General features: G+C 53.1%; 1 protein-coding gene and 2 long non-coding RNA genes across 6 annotated transcripts in view; 2 read left to right on the forward strand and 1 right to left on the reverse strand.

The window, feature by feature from the left end:
* The first annotated feature begins 509 nt into the window (after positions 1–509).
* On the forward strand, positions 510–1077 carry LOC127922842 (uncharacterized). The gene is made up of 3 exons (XR_008112514.1): positions 510–768; positions 831–868; positions 943–1077. It is a non-coding gene; the product is annotated as an uncharacterized LOC127922842 (long non-coding RNA).
* Positions 1078–1666: 589 nt separating this feature from the next.
* LOC127922841 (uncharacterized) lies at positions 1667–2404 on the forward strand. 3 transcript variants are annotated; one of them, XR_008112511.1, is made up of 3 exons: positions 1667–1816; positions 2015–2194; positions 2255–2404. It is a non-coding gene; the product is annotated as an uncharacterized LOC127922841 (long non-coding RNA). The 3 variants fall into 3 exon arrangements; XR_008112513.1 differs by having other exon boundaries at positions 2015–2134; XR_008112512.1 differs by having other exon boundaries at positions 1727–1876; positions 2075–2194.
* The window catches only part of fam120c (family with sequence similarity 120C), a 57586-nt gene continuing 41592 nt past the window's right edge, over positions 1959–17952 (reverse strand). Inside the window, exons 9-16 of one of the 2 annotated variants that reach the window (XM_052506711.1) lie at positions 17016–17187; positions 16064–16313; positions 15750–15864; positions 14212–14421; positions 13846–14086; positions 6615–6750; positions 6475–6520; positions 1959–6335 (exon numbers count right to left, since the gene is read on the reverse strand). In XM_052506711.1, the coding sequence (XP_052362671.1) occupies positions 6105–6335; positions 6475–6520; positions 6615–6750; positions 13846–14086; positions 14212–14421; positions 15750–15864; positions 16064–16313; positions 17016–17187 (1401 nt within the window). In that variant the 3' untranslated portion in view covers positions 1959–6104. Of the gene's footprint in view, positions 6336–6453; positions 6521–6614; positions 6751–13845; positions 14087–14211; positions 14422–15749; positions 15865–16063; positions 16314–17015; positions 17188–17952 lie in introns of both variants that reach the window. The other variant, XM_052506710.1, reaches the window with a different exon arrangement.

Genomic DNA, 17952 nt, shown 5'->3' on the forward strand with positions numbered 1-17952 from the left:
CAAAGAGAAACTGATAATAACATAGCCTCTACTGTTAGTGTGGGTGGTTAGGGGCGGGGTCAGAAAACAGCCAATAGAAATGGTCCTAGAGGAAACAGATAAGGGCTGATCGAGAGACATAAGGACTGATACAGTGATACCCCATTCCGTTTCTCTATCAGACTGTGTGTTGGTGTACCAGACAGACTGTGTGTTGGTGTACCAGACAGACTGTGTGTTGGTGTACCAGACAGACTGTGTGTTGGTGTACCAGACAGACTGTGTGTTGGTGTACCAGACAGACTGTGTGTTGGTGTACCAGACAGACTGTGTGTTGGTGTACCAGACAGACTGTGTGTTGGTGTACCAGACAGACTGTGTGTTGGTGTACCAGACAGACTGTGTGTTGGTGTACCAGACAGACTGTGTGTTGGTGTACCAGACAGACTGTGTGTTGGTGTACCAGACAGACTGTGTGTTGGTGTACCAGACAGACTGTGTGTTGGTGTACCAGACAGACTGTGTGTTGGTGTACCAGACAGACTGTGTGTTGGTGTACCAGACAGACTGTGTGTTGGTGTACCAGACAGACTGTGTGTTGGTGTACCAGACAGACTGTGTGTTGGTGTACCAGACAGACTGTGTGTTGGTGTACCAGACTACTCTACGGGCTTTAAGCAGAACTACCTAATGAGGGGGACAGAAAGCGAGAAGACGGGGGTGAAAAGAGGTGGGGGTGAAGAGCGAGGGGGGGGTGAAGAGAGGTGGGGTTGAAGAGCGGGGTGGGGGGTGAAAGAGGTGGGGTTGAAGAGCGAGGGGGGGTTGAAGAGCGATAGGGGTTGAAGAGCGAGGGGGGGTGAAGAGAGGTGGGGTTGAAGAGCGAGGGGGGGTTGAAGAGCGATAGGGGTTGAAGAGCGAGGGGGTGAAGAGAGGTGGGGTTGAAGAGAGGGTGGGGTTGAAGAGCGAGGGGGGTTGAAGAGCGAGGGGGCTGAAGAGAGAGGAGATGTTGGTATATAGAGGAATATTAAAATATGCAATAAATTCACTGATCAATAAAATCTAATACAACTAAATCAGACACGGATAACAGTGGGAGTTATGTTGTTGCCTTTATCCATACTAGCTAGTGTCTAACTCAGGGTGTGACATCAATGTGTGTGTGTGTGCGTGCCAGTATTCTGACGAGTCAAGAGGGCTGTGTGTGTGTCAGACTGCAGCTCGGCACAACAGTAGGTGTTACCAAGTCTCTCTGCTTCACCCACAGACAGTAACTGACGGGGAACAGTAACATTACATCACTTCAGCACAAACACAGAGAGGGCTGGTAACAACTACTGTGCGCGCGTGAGTAAGTATTCTTACGAGTGAGTCGACAGGAACGTAATTTTCCAGCTAGCGGAGTGACATAAGTAGGCCCACTCCTCCTCCTGGCTGAACAGAAATACTCATGACCTGCAGTGTCCCATTATCTTAATGTGCTACAGTAATGTCATGAGAAAAAGGGCAAAGCATTATTCATGGGTTGCAAGTTTTGTCACAATATTGTTTAGAACGTTCGTTTTGAACTGAGGCACGACTGAGCGTTCTACTGATGATGATTTCATCCAAAGTGCATTACAGTGGCTTGGAAATGCAATGACATTCAGGAGGAGAAAATAATATGACGCCAGATTGACTTTAGATACGGTATAACATCAGCTAGCTAGCTAAGATTGAGGTGAGGCCACCAGATTGACTTTAGATACGGTATAACATCAGCTAGCTAGCTAAGATTGAGGTGAGGCCACCAGATTGACTTTAGATACGGTATAACATTAGCTAGCTAGCTAAGATTGAGGTGAGGCCACCAGATTGACTTTAGATACGGTATAACATCAGCTAGCTAGCTAAGATTGAGGTGAGGCCACCAGATTGACTTTAGATACGGTATAACATCAGCTAGCTAGCTAAGTATAACATCAGCTGCTAGCTAAGATTGAGGCCACCAGATTGACTTTAGATACGGTATAACATCAGCTAGCTAGCTAAGATTGAGGTGAGGCCACCAGATTGACTTTAGATACAGTATAACATCAGCTAGCTAGCTAAGATTGAGGTGAGGCCACCAGATTGACTTTAGATACGGTATAACATTAGCTAGCTAGCTAAGATTGAGGTGAGGCCACCAGATTGACTTTAGATACGGTATAACATTAGCTAGCTAGCTAAGATTGAGGTGAGGCCACCAGATTGACTTTAGATACGGTATAACATCAGCTAGCTAGCTAAGATTGAGGTGAGGCCACCAGATTGACTTTAGATACAGTATAACATCAGCTAGCTAGCTAAGATTGAGGTGAGGCCACCAGATTGACTTTAGATACGGTATAACATCAGCTAGCTAGCTAAGATTGAGGTGAGGCCACCAGATTGACTTTAGATACAGTATAACATTAGCTAGAAAGCTAGCTAAGATTCAGGTGAGGCCACCAGATTGACTTTAAACGCAGTGTAACATTAGCTAGAAAGCTAGCTAAGATAGAGGTGATGCCATTTTTAAAAATGAGGTTTTAGACAAAGTTTGCTAGCTAATGACAACATCGTAATCAAAGTAAATTTGACGGCATGAATAACGCTGGCAAAATTGTTTCCTACTAAATACTTGACTACTTTAGCAATGTCATTGTATTTCCAAAAATGACTTTTTTTAATGGCAACTTTAGGGCGCCACTATGGCGCCACCGATAGAGGCCTGCTTGAGAACGTTCCCAACAATGGCATGATGCAACCGAGTGACGGAGGTGCAACCCATGAATATGTACTGTATCTACATATATATGTATGAATTGTAGTCGTCTAGTCATGCTGGGTATTATATGACCAGTGGGGCTCTTCTCTAGCCAGTCTAGGGGTTCAAATCTGTCTGCTAGATAGCCCTGAGACGACTGGATTAATACTTCATGTGGGGTTAATCTCCAAAGTCTCGTTTTACAACAACCATCAGAAAGCAGAGATGATTTGCTTTAAGCAGTTCCACAACCCTTTGTACGCCATGGAGTCTCGAGCCACAGCTTTCTAAAATCATTTTGGTTGAAGTGTATTTAGATGCTATGTTTGCTTTTTGCAACTTTGGGCTTTGTGGTGCTATGGAGATGCTACTAAGGTAGTTGGGGCTGGAATTGGACTATTTAGCAGACAGAATGTCGCCCTTTATGTTTGTGTTTTACCTACAGTCCTGAAGAGCTTCGTCCAATACTGTTACTACTGTCCTACAACTACAGTAGCAGCACGCCTAACAATGCTCTGTATGCTTCAGCTGTAGTCAATAACCAGCCGTCAGTAAAACCCTGGCTTTCATTTGGTACTTGTTTGTTGACAAGTTAACAGGCCGTTTGTTGTGTCTCCGTGTAATGGATCTTAACGGTGGGCTCAGTGATTTAAATATCAACAATGACTGTGTACCCTATGAGTATAAGTCTGAAGATCAGCAGCAGAGGCAGTCTTGTGGAATCCTTAGGTTCTTCACAGGAGCGAAGAGGATCAGTCAGAATGTAGGGAATAGGGTGCCATTTCATCTGGTCAGGGTTTCCTTCAGTTAAACAGTTAAGATTTTAGACCAGCGTTTCCCCAACTCAGTCAACCCTCTCCCGGGTGCACCTTTTGGTTCTGACCCTAGCACTACACAGCTTTGATTATTTGAATCAGCTGTGCTAGGGGGGAAAAAACCATGGCGTCCCCAGGTCCGAGTTTGGGAAACATTGTCTTCGGCCTACCATCAGATAGATACAGCATCAAGTCATTGACATGGTCTCCTTCTGTTGCCTTGCCAGGGAGTCATATTGGGTGCCTCCCAAATGGTACCCCATTCCCTATATAGTGCACTACTTCTGACCAAAGCCCTATGGGCCATAAACAGAAGTAGTGCAGTAGAAGGACTAGGAGTCCTTTGGGCAGCATCCATGTCCCTACGCTGGTTTAGTTGAGTTGATTAAGTCCATGTTATTTCTACAGATGTCCAGGAGACAGACAGATCAATCCTACTGCTCTGCTCTGTCATTAAAACAAGTCAATACTCTGATTCCTCTCTGCTCTGTCATCTACTAACATTAAAACAAGTCAATACTCTGATTCCTCTCAGAGCACACCTATTAAGGGAATACTTATTTTTGTCCTCTATCATAATTACACAACTATTTAGGATCTTTAGATTTGGGGCAGAACATTCAAGTGTGCCCACCCCAAACCCCTGCTGATTGTCTAGGTAGTTTGGGGGAAGTGCTTCCTGTTGGTTAAAGAGCTTAGAACTCTGTGCTATCGCCGTGGTGACTGCTAATCACCAGGCGGGGTTGGGGCGGCGGTGCTACCAGGCCTGTCCCGATTGGCCAGCCAGGTGACAGGGCTGGTGTGGGTCTATGCTTTGGGACTTCATCGGGTCTTGTCTATAACGGCAACCTACCCCCATAATGCACTGCTTCTGATGAACAGGAGTTGTAGTGCACCATGTAGGAAATAGGGTGACAATTGAGAGGTTAATTTAGACATGGTGCCAGTTAGAGGGGCAGCAATCTGACCTCTAACACCTGATGTGGCACCGTGTTTGTCTTGACTGTGTTTTAACCTGTAAGGGGATCCAGTGGGACTCTTCTGAAGACCACTCTGCTCACATTTAAACAGCTATTGTTAACAGGGGTATATTAACGCACAAAAGAAGTCTCTAAAGGTGTCTAATGTCTAAAGTTAGAGGTAAAAGAAATGTCCTAGGTCACAGGGGAACCCTCTCAGACAGACTGTCAATTCATTAATAATCACAACGAATGCAACATTAGTAAGTGCTCCCCATTGGGATATACAATAAGAGCATAGGGGATAATGCAGTAATATAATATAGGGGTAAGAGCTTCCATACGTTGGAGCATCAGGTTAAGGTGCGTACATACATCTGCGGTCAGGGGGTCTCAACACGGCTGGGCTAGGCTAAATTAGCATGCTAGCATATTAACGTAAGTGCTAATGTTATTCAAGGGTCTGGCCTACGTTAGCATGCTAACGCATTAGCGGTGCAAATGCTACTGAAGGGGCTAAGCTATGCTAACACACCGACGCTCAGGGTAATATTTTATATTTAAATGTAACCTTTATTTAACTAGGCAAGTCAGTTAAGAACAAATTCTTATTTACAATGACGGCCTACCGGGGAACAGTGTGTTAACTGCCTTGTTCAGGGGCAGAACGGCAGATTTTTACCTTGCCAGCTCTGGGATTTGATCCAGTAACCTTTCAGTGACTGGCCCAACGCTCTAACCACTAGGCTACTTGCCGCCCCAGGTAGTGTTGCGATTAGCAACACAACGCAGCATAGCTAATACAGATGGGTCTGGCGGGGAGGTTAGAGGCGCGGTTGATGCTAATAGATCATTATCGGTGGTGTATAGGGGGATGTAGCAAACGCCATCCTCCTTTCTCTATTCCTCTCTGACCTCACATGGAACGCCGCTTGCCATGAGGTCCCTATGGCAACAGTTTACATCCGCGGTCAGGGGGTCTCAACACGGCTGGGTTGGGCAACTAAACCTTTACACACCTCTAATGGCCAGCAAACCCAGGAACTAACAGACTGGCCAACAGTGTGTGTTTAGTGTCAACGTTACTGTGTGTGTAAACCCACTATTACTAAACACTGTAGTTCAAGTCTAACTGTGCGGACCTCGGTAGGGGAGTGTAGATCACATCATCCCATTTCAATTCACAATCAATTTTAACACTAGGGAGGGATCATTACAACATGAGACAGTGTGCTGGGGCTACAACAGCCATGGGGGCAGGGCTTTATGGGGCGGAGGTGGGGCTTAGACAAAATGGACTCATGGAGAAAAACCTCTCATCGTTAAAATAAAACATGACAAAATCAAGGGGTTGGGCTTACTGCTCTGCCGAACCAATCACACAAAGAAGCAGAGAGAGGGGGGGAAAGGCTAGCGGAACACCTCAATCAAATCCACTGATTGAGCAGAGCACCTCCCCCTCTCTGACTTCCTGGTTGGTGTGTTGATGGGCGAGGCTAACAGACAGGGGAAGGCAGTGGAACACAGACGGCACTTTCAGAACACCCTGGTGCATTCTGGGAAAGCCTAGTCAATCCTCCTTCGTTACATTCCGTCTGAAGGACAGCTGTCAAGGCAACAAGGGGCCTCCTCTGATTGGTTGTCTTTGCTGGCTAAGGCACACGGGTTTGGCTGGGCCAGTGGGGGAAGATCCAAAGGCTGGCCAATAGCGGAGGCTGCAGGGCTGCCGTTCAGCTTCTGGGCCACACCCCCAGAGTTAAGACCCTCACCTTCAGAGGACTTGGGGGGGCTGGTGGAGGGGGGAGGGGGTGAGGTCTAGAGGCAAGGAGAGAAAGTGTTAATGCTTATTTAAAACTACATCTAACGGTCCCTTTACATTTAGTGTGACAACACACCGCTTATTCTATGGCTTGACCTTATTCTGATGTCAAACCTTTATTCTGTTGGCAGTCACCTTTTTACCTCCTCGCCCTCCTTTCACTGGGATGTCCTTACCCCTTCTGGAGGGACGGGGGAGAGAGGGATTAGTAAAAAGTCATATTAGACTCAAGTAAGTATGGAGACAGTTTAATTTAGAGAGCAGCAGCGTCTTACCCTCTCCCAGCCCCGACTGACACCACCTGCATGTTGAATCCCCCTCTGCCACGCAGTGGTTTGTTCCCGGCCCACTGCCCCACCACCATTCCGGCTATCTCCAACTTCCCTCCCTGGGGGGGGATCGACTGCAGACCTGCTCATTAAAAGACAGATAAAAGTGTGCTTGGAAAGTGCAGATAGAACATCAAACTTCCTGGTGCACGAACAGCGTCTCGGATCCAGCACCAACGCCTCGGATCCAGCACCAACGCATCGGCGCCTCTGATCCAGCACCAACACCTCGGATCCAGCACCAACGCATCGGCGCCTCTGATCCAGCACCAACACCTCGGATCCAGCACCAACGCCTCGGCGCCTCTGATCCAGCACCAACACCTCGGATCCAGCACCAACGCCTCGGCGCCTCTGATCCAGCAACAACCCCTCTGATCCAGCACCAACACCTCGGATCCAGCACCAACGCCTCGGCGTCTCTGATCCAGCACCAACGCCTCGGATCCAGCACCAACGCCTCGGATCCAGCACCAACGCCTCGGCGCCTCTGATCCAGCACCAACACCTCGGATCCAGCACCAACGCCTCGGATCCAGCACCAACGCCTCAGCGCCTCTGATCCAGCAACAACCCCTCTGATCCAGCACCAACACCTCGGATCCAGCACCAACGCCTCGGTGTCTCGGATCCAGCACCAACGCCTCGGATCCAGCACCAACGCCTCGGATCCAGCACCAACGCCTCGGATCCAGCACCAACGCCTCGGCGCCTCGGATCCAGCACCAACGCCTCGGATCCAGCACCAACGCCTCGGATCCAGCACCAACGCCTCAGATCCAGCACCAACGCCTCGGCGAATCTGATCCAGCACCAACGCCTCTGATCCAGCACCAACGACTCGGATCCAGCACCAACACCTCGGCGTCTCTGATCAAACACCAACCCCTCTGATCCAGCACCAACACCTCGGATCCAGCACCAACGCCTTGGCGTCTCTGATCCAGCACCAACCCCTCTGATTCAGCACCAACACCTCGGATCCAGCACCAACGACTCGGATCCAGCACCAACACCTCGGCGTCTCTGATCAAACACCAACCCCTCTGATCCAGCACCAACACCTCGGATCCAGCACCAACGCCTTGGCGTCTCTGATCCAGCACCAACCCCTCTGATTCAGCACCAACACCTCGGATCCAGCACCAACGCCTCGGTGCCTCTGTTCCAGCACCAACACCTCGGATCCAGCACCAACGACTTGGCGTCTCTGATCCAGCACCAACCCCTCTGATCCAGCACCAACGCCTCGGATCCAGCACCAACGCCTCGGATCCAGCACCAACGCCTCGGATCCAGCACCAACGCCTCGGATCCAGCACCAACGCCTCGGATCCAGCACCAACACCTCGGATCCAGCACCAACACCTCGGCGTCTCTGATCAAACACCAACCCCTCTGATCCAGCACCAACCCCTCTGATCCAGCACCAACACCTCAGATCCAGCACCAACGCCTCGGATCCAGCACCAACGCCTCAGCGCCTCTGATCCAGCAACAACCCCTCTGATCCAGCACCAACACCTCGGATCCAGCACCAACGCCTCGGCGTCTCGGATCCAGCACCAACGCCTCGGATCCAGCACCAACGCCTCGGATCCAGCACCAACGCCTCGGCGCCTCGGATCCAGCACCAACGCCTCGGATCCAGCACCAACGCCTCGGATCCAGCACCAACGCCTCGGATCCAGCACCAACGCCTCGGATCCAGCACCAACGCCTCGGCGAATCTGATCCAGCACCAACGCCTCTGATCCAGCACCAACGACTCGGATCCAGCACCAACACCTCGGCGTCTCTGATCAAACACCAACCCCTCTGATCCAGCACCAACACCTCGGATCCAGCACCAACGCCTTGGCGTCTCTGATCCAGCACCAACCCCTCTGATTCAGCACCAACACCTCGGATCCAGCACCAACGCCTCGGTGCCTCTGATCCAGCACCAACACCTCGGATCCAGCACCAACGACTTGGCGTCTCTGATCCAGCACCAACGCCTCGGATCCAGCACCAACGCCTCGGATCCAGCACCAACGCCTCGGATCCAGCACCAACGCCTCGGATCCAGCACCAACGCCTCGGCGCCTCGGATCCAGCACCAACGCCTCGGATCCAGCACCAACGCCTCGGATCCAGCACCAACACCTCGGATCCAGCACCAACACCTCGGCGTCTCTGATCAAACACCAACCCCTCTGATCCAGCACCAACCCCTCTGATCCAGCACCAACACCTCAGATCCAGCACCAACACCTCAGATCCAGCACCAACACCTCAGATCCAGCACCAATGCCTCGGCGCCTCTAATCCAGCACCAACCCCTCTGATCCAGCACCAACACCTCGGATCCAGCACCAACGCCTCGGCGTCTCGGATCCAACACCAACACCTCAGATCCAGCACAAATGCCTCGGCGTCTCGGATGCAGCACCAGTGCCTCGGCGTCTTGGATCCAGCACCAACGCCTCAGATCCAGCACCAATGCCTCAGATCTAGCACCAATGCCTCGGATCCAAACGCCTTTGCGTCTCGAAGCCAACGCCTCGGCGTCTCGGATCCAGCACCAACACCTATGCATCGCAGATGCAGCACCGACGCCTCGGCCCCAGCACCGACGCCTCGGCTCCAGCACCGACGCCTCGGCCCCAGCACCGACGCCTCGGATCCAAACGCCTCGGCGTCTCGAAGCCAACGCGTCGGATCCAGCACCGACACCTCAGATCCAGCACCAATGCCTCGGCGTCTTGGATCCAACACCAACGCCTCTGATCCAGCACCAACCCCTCGGCGCCTCGGATCAAACACCAACGCCTCGGATCCAAACGCCTCGGATCCAGCATCGACGCCTCGGATCCAGCACCAATGCCTCGGATCCAGCACCAACGCCTTGGCGTCTCTGATCAAACACCAACGCCTCTGATCCAGCACCAACGCCTCTGATCCAGCACCAACGCCTCGGATCCAGCACCAACGCCTCGGATCCAGCACCAATCGGATCCAGCACCAACGCCTCGGATCCAGCACCAATGCCTATGCATCGCAGATGCAGCACCAATACCTCGGATCCAACACCACTGCCTCGGATCCAACACCAACACTTTGGCGTCTCTGATGCAGCACCAACGTCTTGGATCCAGCACCAACGCCTTGGCGTCTTGGATACAGCACCGACGCCTCGGCTCCAGCACCGACGCCTCGGCATCTCGGATCCAACACAACCGCCTCAGATCCAGCACCAAAGCCTCTGATCCAGCACCAACGCCCCGGATCCAGCACCGACACCTCAGATCCAGCACCAATGCGTTGGCGTCTCGGATCCAGCACCGACGCCTCGGATCCAGCACCGACGCCTCGGATCCAGCACCGACGCCTCGGATCCAGCACCAAAGCCTCGGCATCTCGGATCCAACACCAACACCTCAGATCCAGCATCAAATCCTCTGCGTCTCGGATCCAGCACCAACGCCCCGGATCCAGCACAGACACCTCAGATCCAGCACCAATGCCTAGGTGTCTTGGATCCAACACCAAAGCGTCTTGAGATCCAGCACCAACGCCTCGGCGTCTCGGATCCAACACCAACACCTCAGATCCAGCACAAATGCCTCGGCGTCTCGGATCCAGCACCAACGCCTCAGATCCAGCACCAATGCCTCAGATCTAGCACCAATGCCTCGGATCCAAACGCCTTTGCGTCTCGAAGCCAACGCCTCGGCGTCTCGGATCCAGCACCAACACCTATGCATCGCAGATGCAGCACCGACGCCTCGGCCCCAGCACCGACGCCTCGGCCCCAGCACCGACGCCTCGGATCCAAACGCCTCGGCGTCTCGAAGCCAACGCGTCGGATCCAGCACCGACACCTCAGATCCAGCACCAATGCCTCGGCGTCTTGGATCCAACACCAACGCCTCTGATCCAGCACCAACGCCTCTGATCCAGCACCAACGCCTCTGATCCAGCACCAACCCCTCGGCGTCTCGGATCAAACACCGGCGCCTCGGATCCAACACCAACGCCTCGGATCCAAACGCCTCGGATCCAGCACCGACGCCTCGGATCCAGCACAGATGCCTCGGATCCAGCACAGATGCCTCGGATCCAGCACCGACGCCTCGGATCCAGCACCAAAGCCTCGGCATCTCGGATCCAACACCTCAGATCCAGCACCAAATCCTCTGCAGCACCAACGCCCCGGATCCAGCACAGACACCTCAGATCCAGCACCAATGCCTAGGTGTCTTGGATCCAACACCAAAGCGTCTTGAGATCCAGCACCAACGCCTCGGCGTCTCGGATCCAACACCTCAGATCCAGCACAAATGCCTCGGCGTCTCGGATGCAGCACCAGTGCCTCGGCGTCTCGGATACAGCACCGACACCTCGGATCCAAACGCCTTTGCGTCTCGAAGCCAACGCCTCGGCGTCTCGAAACCAACGCCTCGGCGTCTCGGATCCAGCACCGACGCCTCGGATCCAGCACCGACGCCTCGGCTCCAGCACGCCTCGGATCCAGCACCGACGCCTCGGATCCAGCACCAAAGCCTCGGATCCAGCACCAAAGCCTCGGCATCTCGGATCCAACACCAAAGCGTCTTGGATCCAGCACCAACGCCCCGGATCCAGCACCGACACCTCAGATCCAGCACCAATGCCTCGGTGTCTTGGATCCAACAGCAAAGCATCTTGAGATCCAGCACCAATGCCTCGGCGTCAGATCCAGCACCAACGCCTCAGATCCAAACGCCTTTGCGTCTCGAAGCCAACGCCTCGGCGTCTTGGATCCAACACCAACACCTATGCATCGCAGATGCAGCACCGACGCCTCGGCTCCAGCACCGACGCCTCGGCTCCAGCACCGACGCCTCGGCTCCAGCACAGACGCCTCGGATCCAGCACAGACGCCTCGGATCCAGCACAGACGCCTCGGATCCAGCACAGACGCCTCGGATCCAGCACAGACGCCTCGGATCCAGCACCGACGCCTCGGATCCAGCACCGACGCCTCGGATCCAGCACCGACGCCTCGGATCCAACACCGACGCCTCGGATCCAACACCGACGCCTCGGATCCAACACCGACGCCTCAGATCCAGCACCAATGCCTCGGTGTCTTGGATGCAGCACCAGTGCCTCGGCGTCTTGGATCCAACACCAATGCCTCAGCGTCTTGGATCCAGCACCAACGCCTCAGATCCAGCACCAACGCCTCGGCATCTTGGATGCAGCACCAGCACCTCAGCGTCTTGGATCCAACACCAACGCCTCAGCGTCTTGTATCCACAACACCTCAGATCCAGCACCAACGCCTCGGCATCTCGGATGCAGCACCGGCACCTTGGCATCTTGGATCCAACACCAACGCCTCGGCGTCTCGAATCCAACACCAACGCCTCGGCATCTCAAATCCAACACCAACGCCTCGGATCCAAACGCCTCGGATCCAGCACCGACGCCTCGGATCCAGCACCGACGCCTCGGATCCAGCACCGACGCCTCGGATCCAGCACAGACGCCTCGGATCCAGCACAGACGCCTCGGATCCAGCACAGACGCCTCGGATCCAGCACAGACGCCTCGGATCCAGCACAGACGCCTCGGATCCAGCACCGACGCCTCGGATCCAGCACCAAAGCCTCGGCATCTCGGATCCAACACCTCAGATCCAGCACCAAATCCTCTGCAGCACCAACGCCCCGGATCCAGCACAGACACCTCAGATCCAGCACCAATGCCTAGGTGTCTTGGATCCAACACCAAAGCGTCTTGAGATCCAGCACCAACGCCTCGGCGTCTCGGATCCAACACCAACACCTCAGATCCAGCACAAATGCCTCGGCGTCTCGGATGCAGCATCGGCGTCTCGGATACAGCACCAACGCCTCGGATCCAAACGCCTTTGCGTCTCGAAGCCAACGCCTCGGCGTCTCGAAACCAACGCCTCGGCGTCTCGGATCCAGCACCGACGCCTCGGATCCAGCACCGACGCCTCGGATCCAGCACCGACGCCTCGGATCCAGCACCGACGCCTCGGATCCAGCACAGACGCCTCGGATCCAGCACAGACGCCTCGGATCCAGCACCAACACTTTGGCGTCTGATGCAGCACCGACGTCTCGGATCCAGCACCGACGCCTCGGATCCAGCACCAAAGCCTCGGCATCTCGGATCCAACACCAAAGCGTCTTGGATCCAGCACCAACGCCCCGGATCCAGCACCGACACCTCAGATCCAGCACCAATGCCTCGGTGTCTTGGATCCAACAGCAAAACATCTTGAGATCCAGCACCAATGCCTCTGCGTCTTGGATCCAGCACCAATGCCTCAGATCCAGCACCAACGCCTCAGATCGAAACGCCTTTGCGTCTCGAAGCCAACGCCTCGGCGTCTTGGATCCAACACCTATGCATCGCAGATGCAGCACCGACGCCTCGGCTCCAGCACCGACGCCTCGGATCCAGCACAGACGCCTCGGATCCAGCACAGACGCCTCGGATCCAGCACAGACGCCTCGGATCCAGCACAGACGCCTCGGATCCAGCACAGACGCCTCGAATCCAGCACCGACGCCTCGAATCCAGCACCGACGCCTCGAATCCAGCACCGACGCCTCGAATCCAGCACCGACGCCTCGAATCCAGCACCGACGCCTCGGATCCAACACCGACGCCTCGGATCCAACACCGACGCCTCGGATCCAACACCGACGCCTCAGATCCAGCACCAATGCCTCGGCGTCTTGGATCCAACACCAACGCCTCAGATCCAGCACCAACGCCTCGGCATCTCGGATGCAGCACCAGCACCTTGGCATCTTGGATCCAACACCAACGCCTCGGCATCTCAAATCCAACACCAACGCGTCTCAGATCCAGCACCAACGCCTCAGATCCAGCACCAACGCCTCAGATCCAGCACCAACGCCTCAGATCCAGCACCAACGCCTCAGATCCAGCATCAACGGCTAGGCATCTTGGATCCAACACGACATCTCGGATCCAGCACCAACACCTCGGATCCAGCACAGACGTCTCAGATCCAGCACCAGCGCCTCAGCGTCTTGGATCCAACACCAACGCCTCGGCGTCTGGATCTTTGATTTGATCTATTGGATATGTGTGTGCACTTGTGAACGTGTGTGTGTGTGTGTGTGTGTGTGTGTGAGATGCTCACCTGGGAAGGCTCTGGGTCTATGCTGGGCTGGGTGTGAGTGGTGATGAGGGTGAGGATGTTGAGGGTGGTGGTGTGGCATGTTTCCCATGGGCCGGGGAGGGTAGAGGGGAGGCAGAGGGTAGAAGGGGGGAGGGGGCAGGAAGGAAGGAGGGGGGAGAGGAGGAGGGGGAGGAGGACGAGAGAAGTTGATGCCTTCTAGAATGGCCTGGCGCATCTTCTCCACACGAGACACCAGCTCCTCCTGTTGGACAGAAAACGATATACACTTATAAATCCCGGAAGTCGAGTTAGCCTTTTACATGGGTCACAGAAAGCAATTTGTCTCATGGGGGACAATGGCCATCCAACCCCCCCCCCCCGACCGACCTGTCCTTCACACATGTCGAGCAGAGCCTGCCGGTCTCGGGCGGCACGGGCCAGTTTGGTCTGGAAGAGTTTCCCGTCGAAGAAGCCCCAGGGGCAGCAGTGTTCCCATGGTAACGGCTGACCACACACGTCGTTGACCAACAGAGCAGTGTCCACGCCCGCCATGAAGAGAGACGCCAGCTGGACCCCCCGACTGTCTACTTTCTCCACCTACAGACACACATGAAATAATGTGTCCAATCAAAAAGGCATCTTTTGACCAATGGGTAAAATAATATGTTAACTGTACAGATAATCCTCTAAGAAAACCAATGTTCCAAACCTCATGTCTCTATCATAATCCATTCTAAAGTTATTGGAGTTTACCCCAGTAGGATGGTCAGAATTAGGGTGACTAAATCAATGCAGGCCTGAGAAAAAATACAAAAGGACCCCCCCCCCCTCAACCCAATTGAGATGGTTTGGGATGAGTCTTGGGAACTAATTCAAGACTGGTGGGAAAGCATTCCAGGTGAAGCTGGTTGAGAAAATGCCAAGTATGTGCAAAGCTGTCAGCTGAATACTTTGAAGAAAATATATTTTGATTTGTTTAACACTTTTTTGGTTATTATAATAAATAGTAATTTCACATTGTAGTCAGTTAGCAGATGCTCTTATACAAAAGCGACTTACAGCAGTAATTAGGGTTATGTGCCATGCTCAAGGTCACATGGACAGATTTTTCATCTAGGTGGCTCAGGGATTCGAACCAGCAACCTTTTGGTACCTGGCCCAACGCTTTTAACCGCTTGTCTACCTGCCGCACTGCTCCTCGCCACAGATATGTCCTCGTCTCCAAACATATGCTCCTCCATGTACCAGTTCATCAACTGTCTACCACCCACTCATTGTCTCTCTCTTCTCCCTGCTGACCCAGCTACACCCATGTACCACTTCATCAACTGTCTACCACCCACTCATTGTCTCTCTCTTCTCCCTGCTGACCCAGCAACACCCATGTACCAGTTCATCAACTGTCTACCACCCACTCATTGTCTCTCTCTTCTCCCTGCTGACCCAGCAACACCCATGTACAAGTGGGCAGCTAACATCGGGTCCCTCTCTTCTAGAATGTGCAGGAAACGGTTCCTCTCCTCCTCACTCCATGACTCAAACTATTGGGTCCAGAGGCGCAGTTGATGCTCAAAGATATGATGGGCTGTCCTGAACCTGTAGCATACTGGCACAGCTTTCCCCAACAGGTCTCCAGCAATGGCCCCCTCTGGGAAGTGCTTAGGAACCAGCTTTACCTTCTCCAGCAATGGCCCCCTCTGGGAAGTGCTTAGGAACCAGCTTTACCTTCTCCAGCAATGGCCCCCTTTGGGAAGTGCTTAGGAACCAGCTTTACCTTCTCCAGCAATGGCCCCCTCTGGGAAGTGCTTAGGAACCAGCTTTACCTTCTCCAGCAATGGCCCCCTCTGGGAAGTGCTTAGGAACCAGCTTTACCTTCAAACTGGACCTGGTGCAGCAGTGTTGGCTGTGTCTAGTGTGTGTTGTACCTTCAGTTCCTGTAGCTGGTCTGGTTCGTAGAGCTGGTTAGAGACTGCCTGGGCCAGGAAGGCATCTAACTCATGTCTCTGTAGAATACGACCACCTGGCCACTGCATCATATACCTGTTAACACACACACACACACACCTTAACACACGACACACACGTGGTACACACACACACCCCTCTCACACCCAGTCTCACCTGAGCACGCAGTATACACACGTGGTACACAGACACACACCTCTCACACCCTTCCAGTCTCACCTGAGCACGCAGCACACACACACACACACACACACACACACACTTCCAGTCTCACCTGAGCACGCAGCACATGAGCAGAAGGTGTTGTGGGACCTGAGCAGGGTTGAGTAAGGCAGGACAGTCAGAGCGCAGACAGGCTAGGAAAGCTCTGGTCCTCCGGGAGCGATCTTCACTGGCTCTACCAAGCCACAGCCTCCGCAGGTTAGGACAGGTCCACTCTCTGAAGCACAGCGCTGGAACCAGCTCCGGGGTCAGGGCCGACTTCGACTTTCCACTGGACCACTCCTTCACTATCACTGGAGGAACTGGAGGGGATGACAACCAGGGAGAGAAAGAGACAAGACAAACAACCAGGGAGAGAAAGGGACAAGACAAACAACCAGGGAGAGAAAGAGACAAGACAAACAACCAGGGAGAGAAAGAGACAAGACAAACAACCAGGGAGAGAAAGAGACAAGACAAACAACCAGGGAGAGAAAGAGACAAGACAAACAACCAGGGAGAGAAAGAGACAAGACAAACAACCAGGGAGAGAAAGGGACAAGACAAACAACCAGGGAGAGAAAGGGACAAGACAAACAACCAGGGAGAGAAAGAGACAAGACAAACAACCAGGGAGAGAGAGAGACAAGACAAACAACCAGGGAGAGAAAGGGACAAGACAAACAACCAGGGAGAGAAAGAGACAAGACAAACAACCAGGGAGAGAAAGAGACAAGACAAACAACCAGGGAGAGAAAGGGACAAGACAAACAACCAGGGAGAGAAAGGGACAAGACAAACAACCAGGGAGAGAGAGAGACAAGACAAACAACCAGGGAGAGAAAGGGACAAGACAAACAACCAGGGAGAGAAAGAGACAAGACAAACAACCAGGGAGAGAAAGAGACAAGACAAACAACCAGGGAGAGAAAGAGAGAGAGGGGAAAAGTAAGGCAATAGTACAAGCAAAACTAAATTGTTCACTTCCTTCCTTCCCTCCCTCCCTCCTTCCTTCCTTCCCTCACCTTCGAGGGGTCCTCTGTTGCGCATGGCGAGTCTCTCGAGGCGTCGGTGTGTTTCAGCTAGGCTGAAGAGGACCCCATAGCTGTACTGTCTGGCTGCTCTGAACAGCAGAGAGGCTGGAGGCAGTTCACTGTTACAATCATCTTCTATACACACCGCCATCTTTATCTCTCCCTGAGAGGGATGGAGAGAGAGATGGATGACCATATTAGAGAGACATATTTCCCTCAGATTACACAGATCCATATCTACTGGGTGAAATTCCACAGTGTACCATCACAGCAGCAAGATTTGTGACCTGCTGCCATGAGAAAAGGGCAACCAGTGAAGAACAAACACCATTGTAAATACAACCCATATTTATTTTATCTTGTGTCCTTTAACCATTTGTACATTGTTAAAACACTGTATATATATATGACATTTGTAATGTCTTTATTGTTTTGAAACTTCTGTATGTGTAATGTTTACGGTTAATTTTGATTGTTTATTTCATTTTTGTATATTTCATTTTTGTATATTATCTACCTCACTTGCTTTGGCAATGTTAACACATGTTTCCCATGACAATAAAGCCCTTGAATTGAATTGAGAGAGATGGCGAGAGAGAGAGAAAGAGAGAGAGGGCGAGAGAGAGAGGAAGAGAGAGAGAGCGAGAGAGAGAGAGGGCGAGAGAGGGCGAGAGAGGGCGAGAGAGAGAGAGGGATGGAGAGAGAGGGCGAGAGAGAGAGAGGGATGGAGAGAGAGGGCGAGAGAGAGAGGGAGAGAGAGGGCGAGAGAGAGAGAGAGGGAGAGGGTTGGAGGGGGAGAGAGAGAGAGAGAGAGAGAGAGAGAGAGAGTGGGGGAGAGTGGGGGAGAGAGAGAGAGGGATGTAGAGAGAGGGATGTAGAGGGATGGAGAGAAAGCAACTGCTGATTGGCCCTGTGTCAATGGAGGCTT

This window comes from Oncorhynchus keta, unplaced genomic scaffold, assembly GCF_023373465.1.
Source record: "Oncorhynchus keta strain PuntledgeMale-10-30-2019 unplaced genomic scaffold, Oket_V2 Un_contig_2736_pilon_pilon, whole genome shotgun sequence".
Lineage (NCBI taxonomy): Eukaryota > Metazoa > Chordata > Actinopteri > Salmoniformes > Salmonidae > Oncorhynchus > Oncorhynchus keta.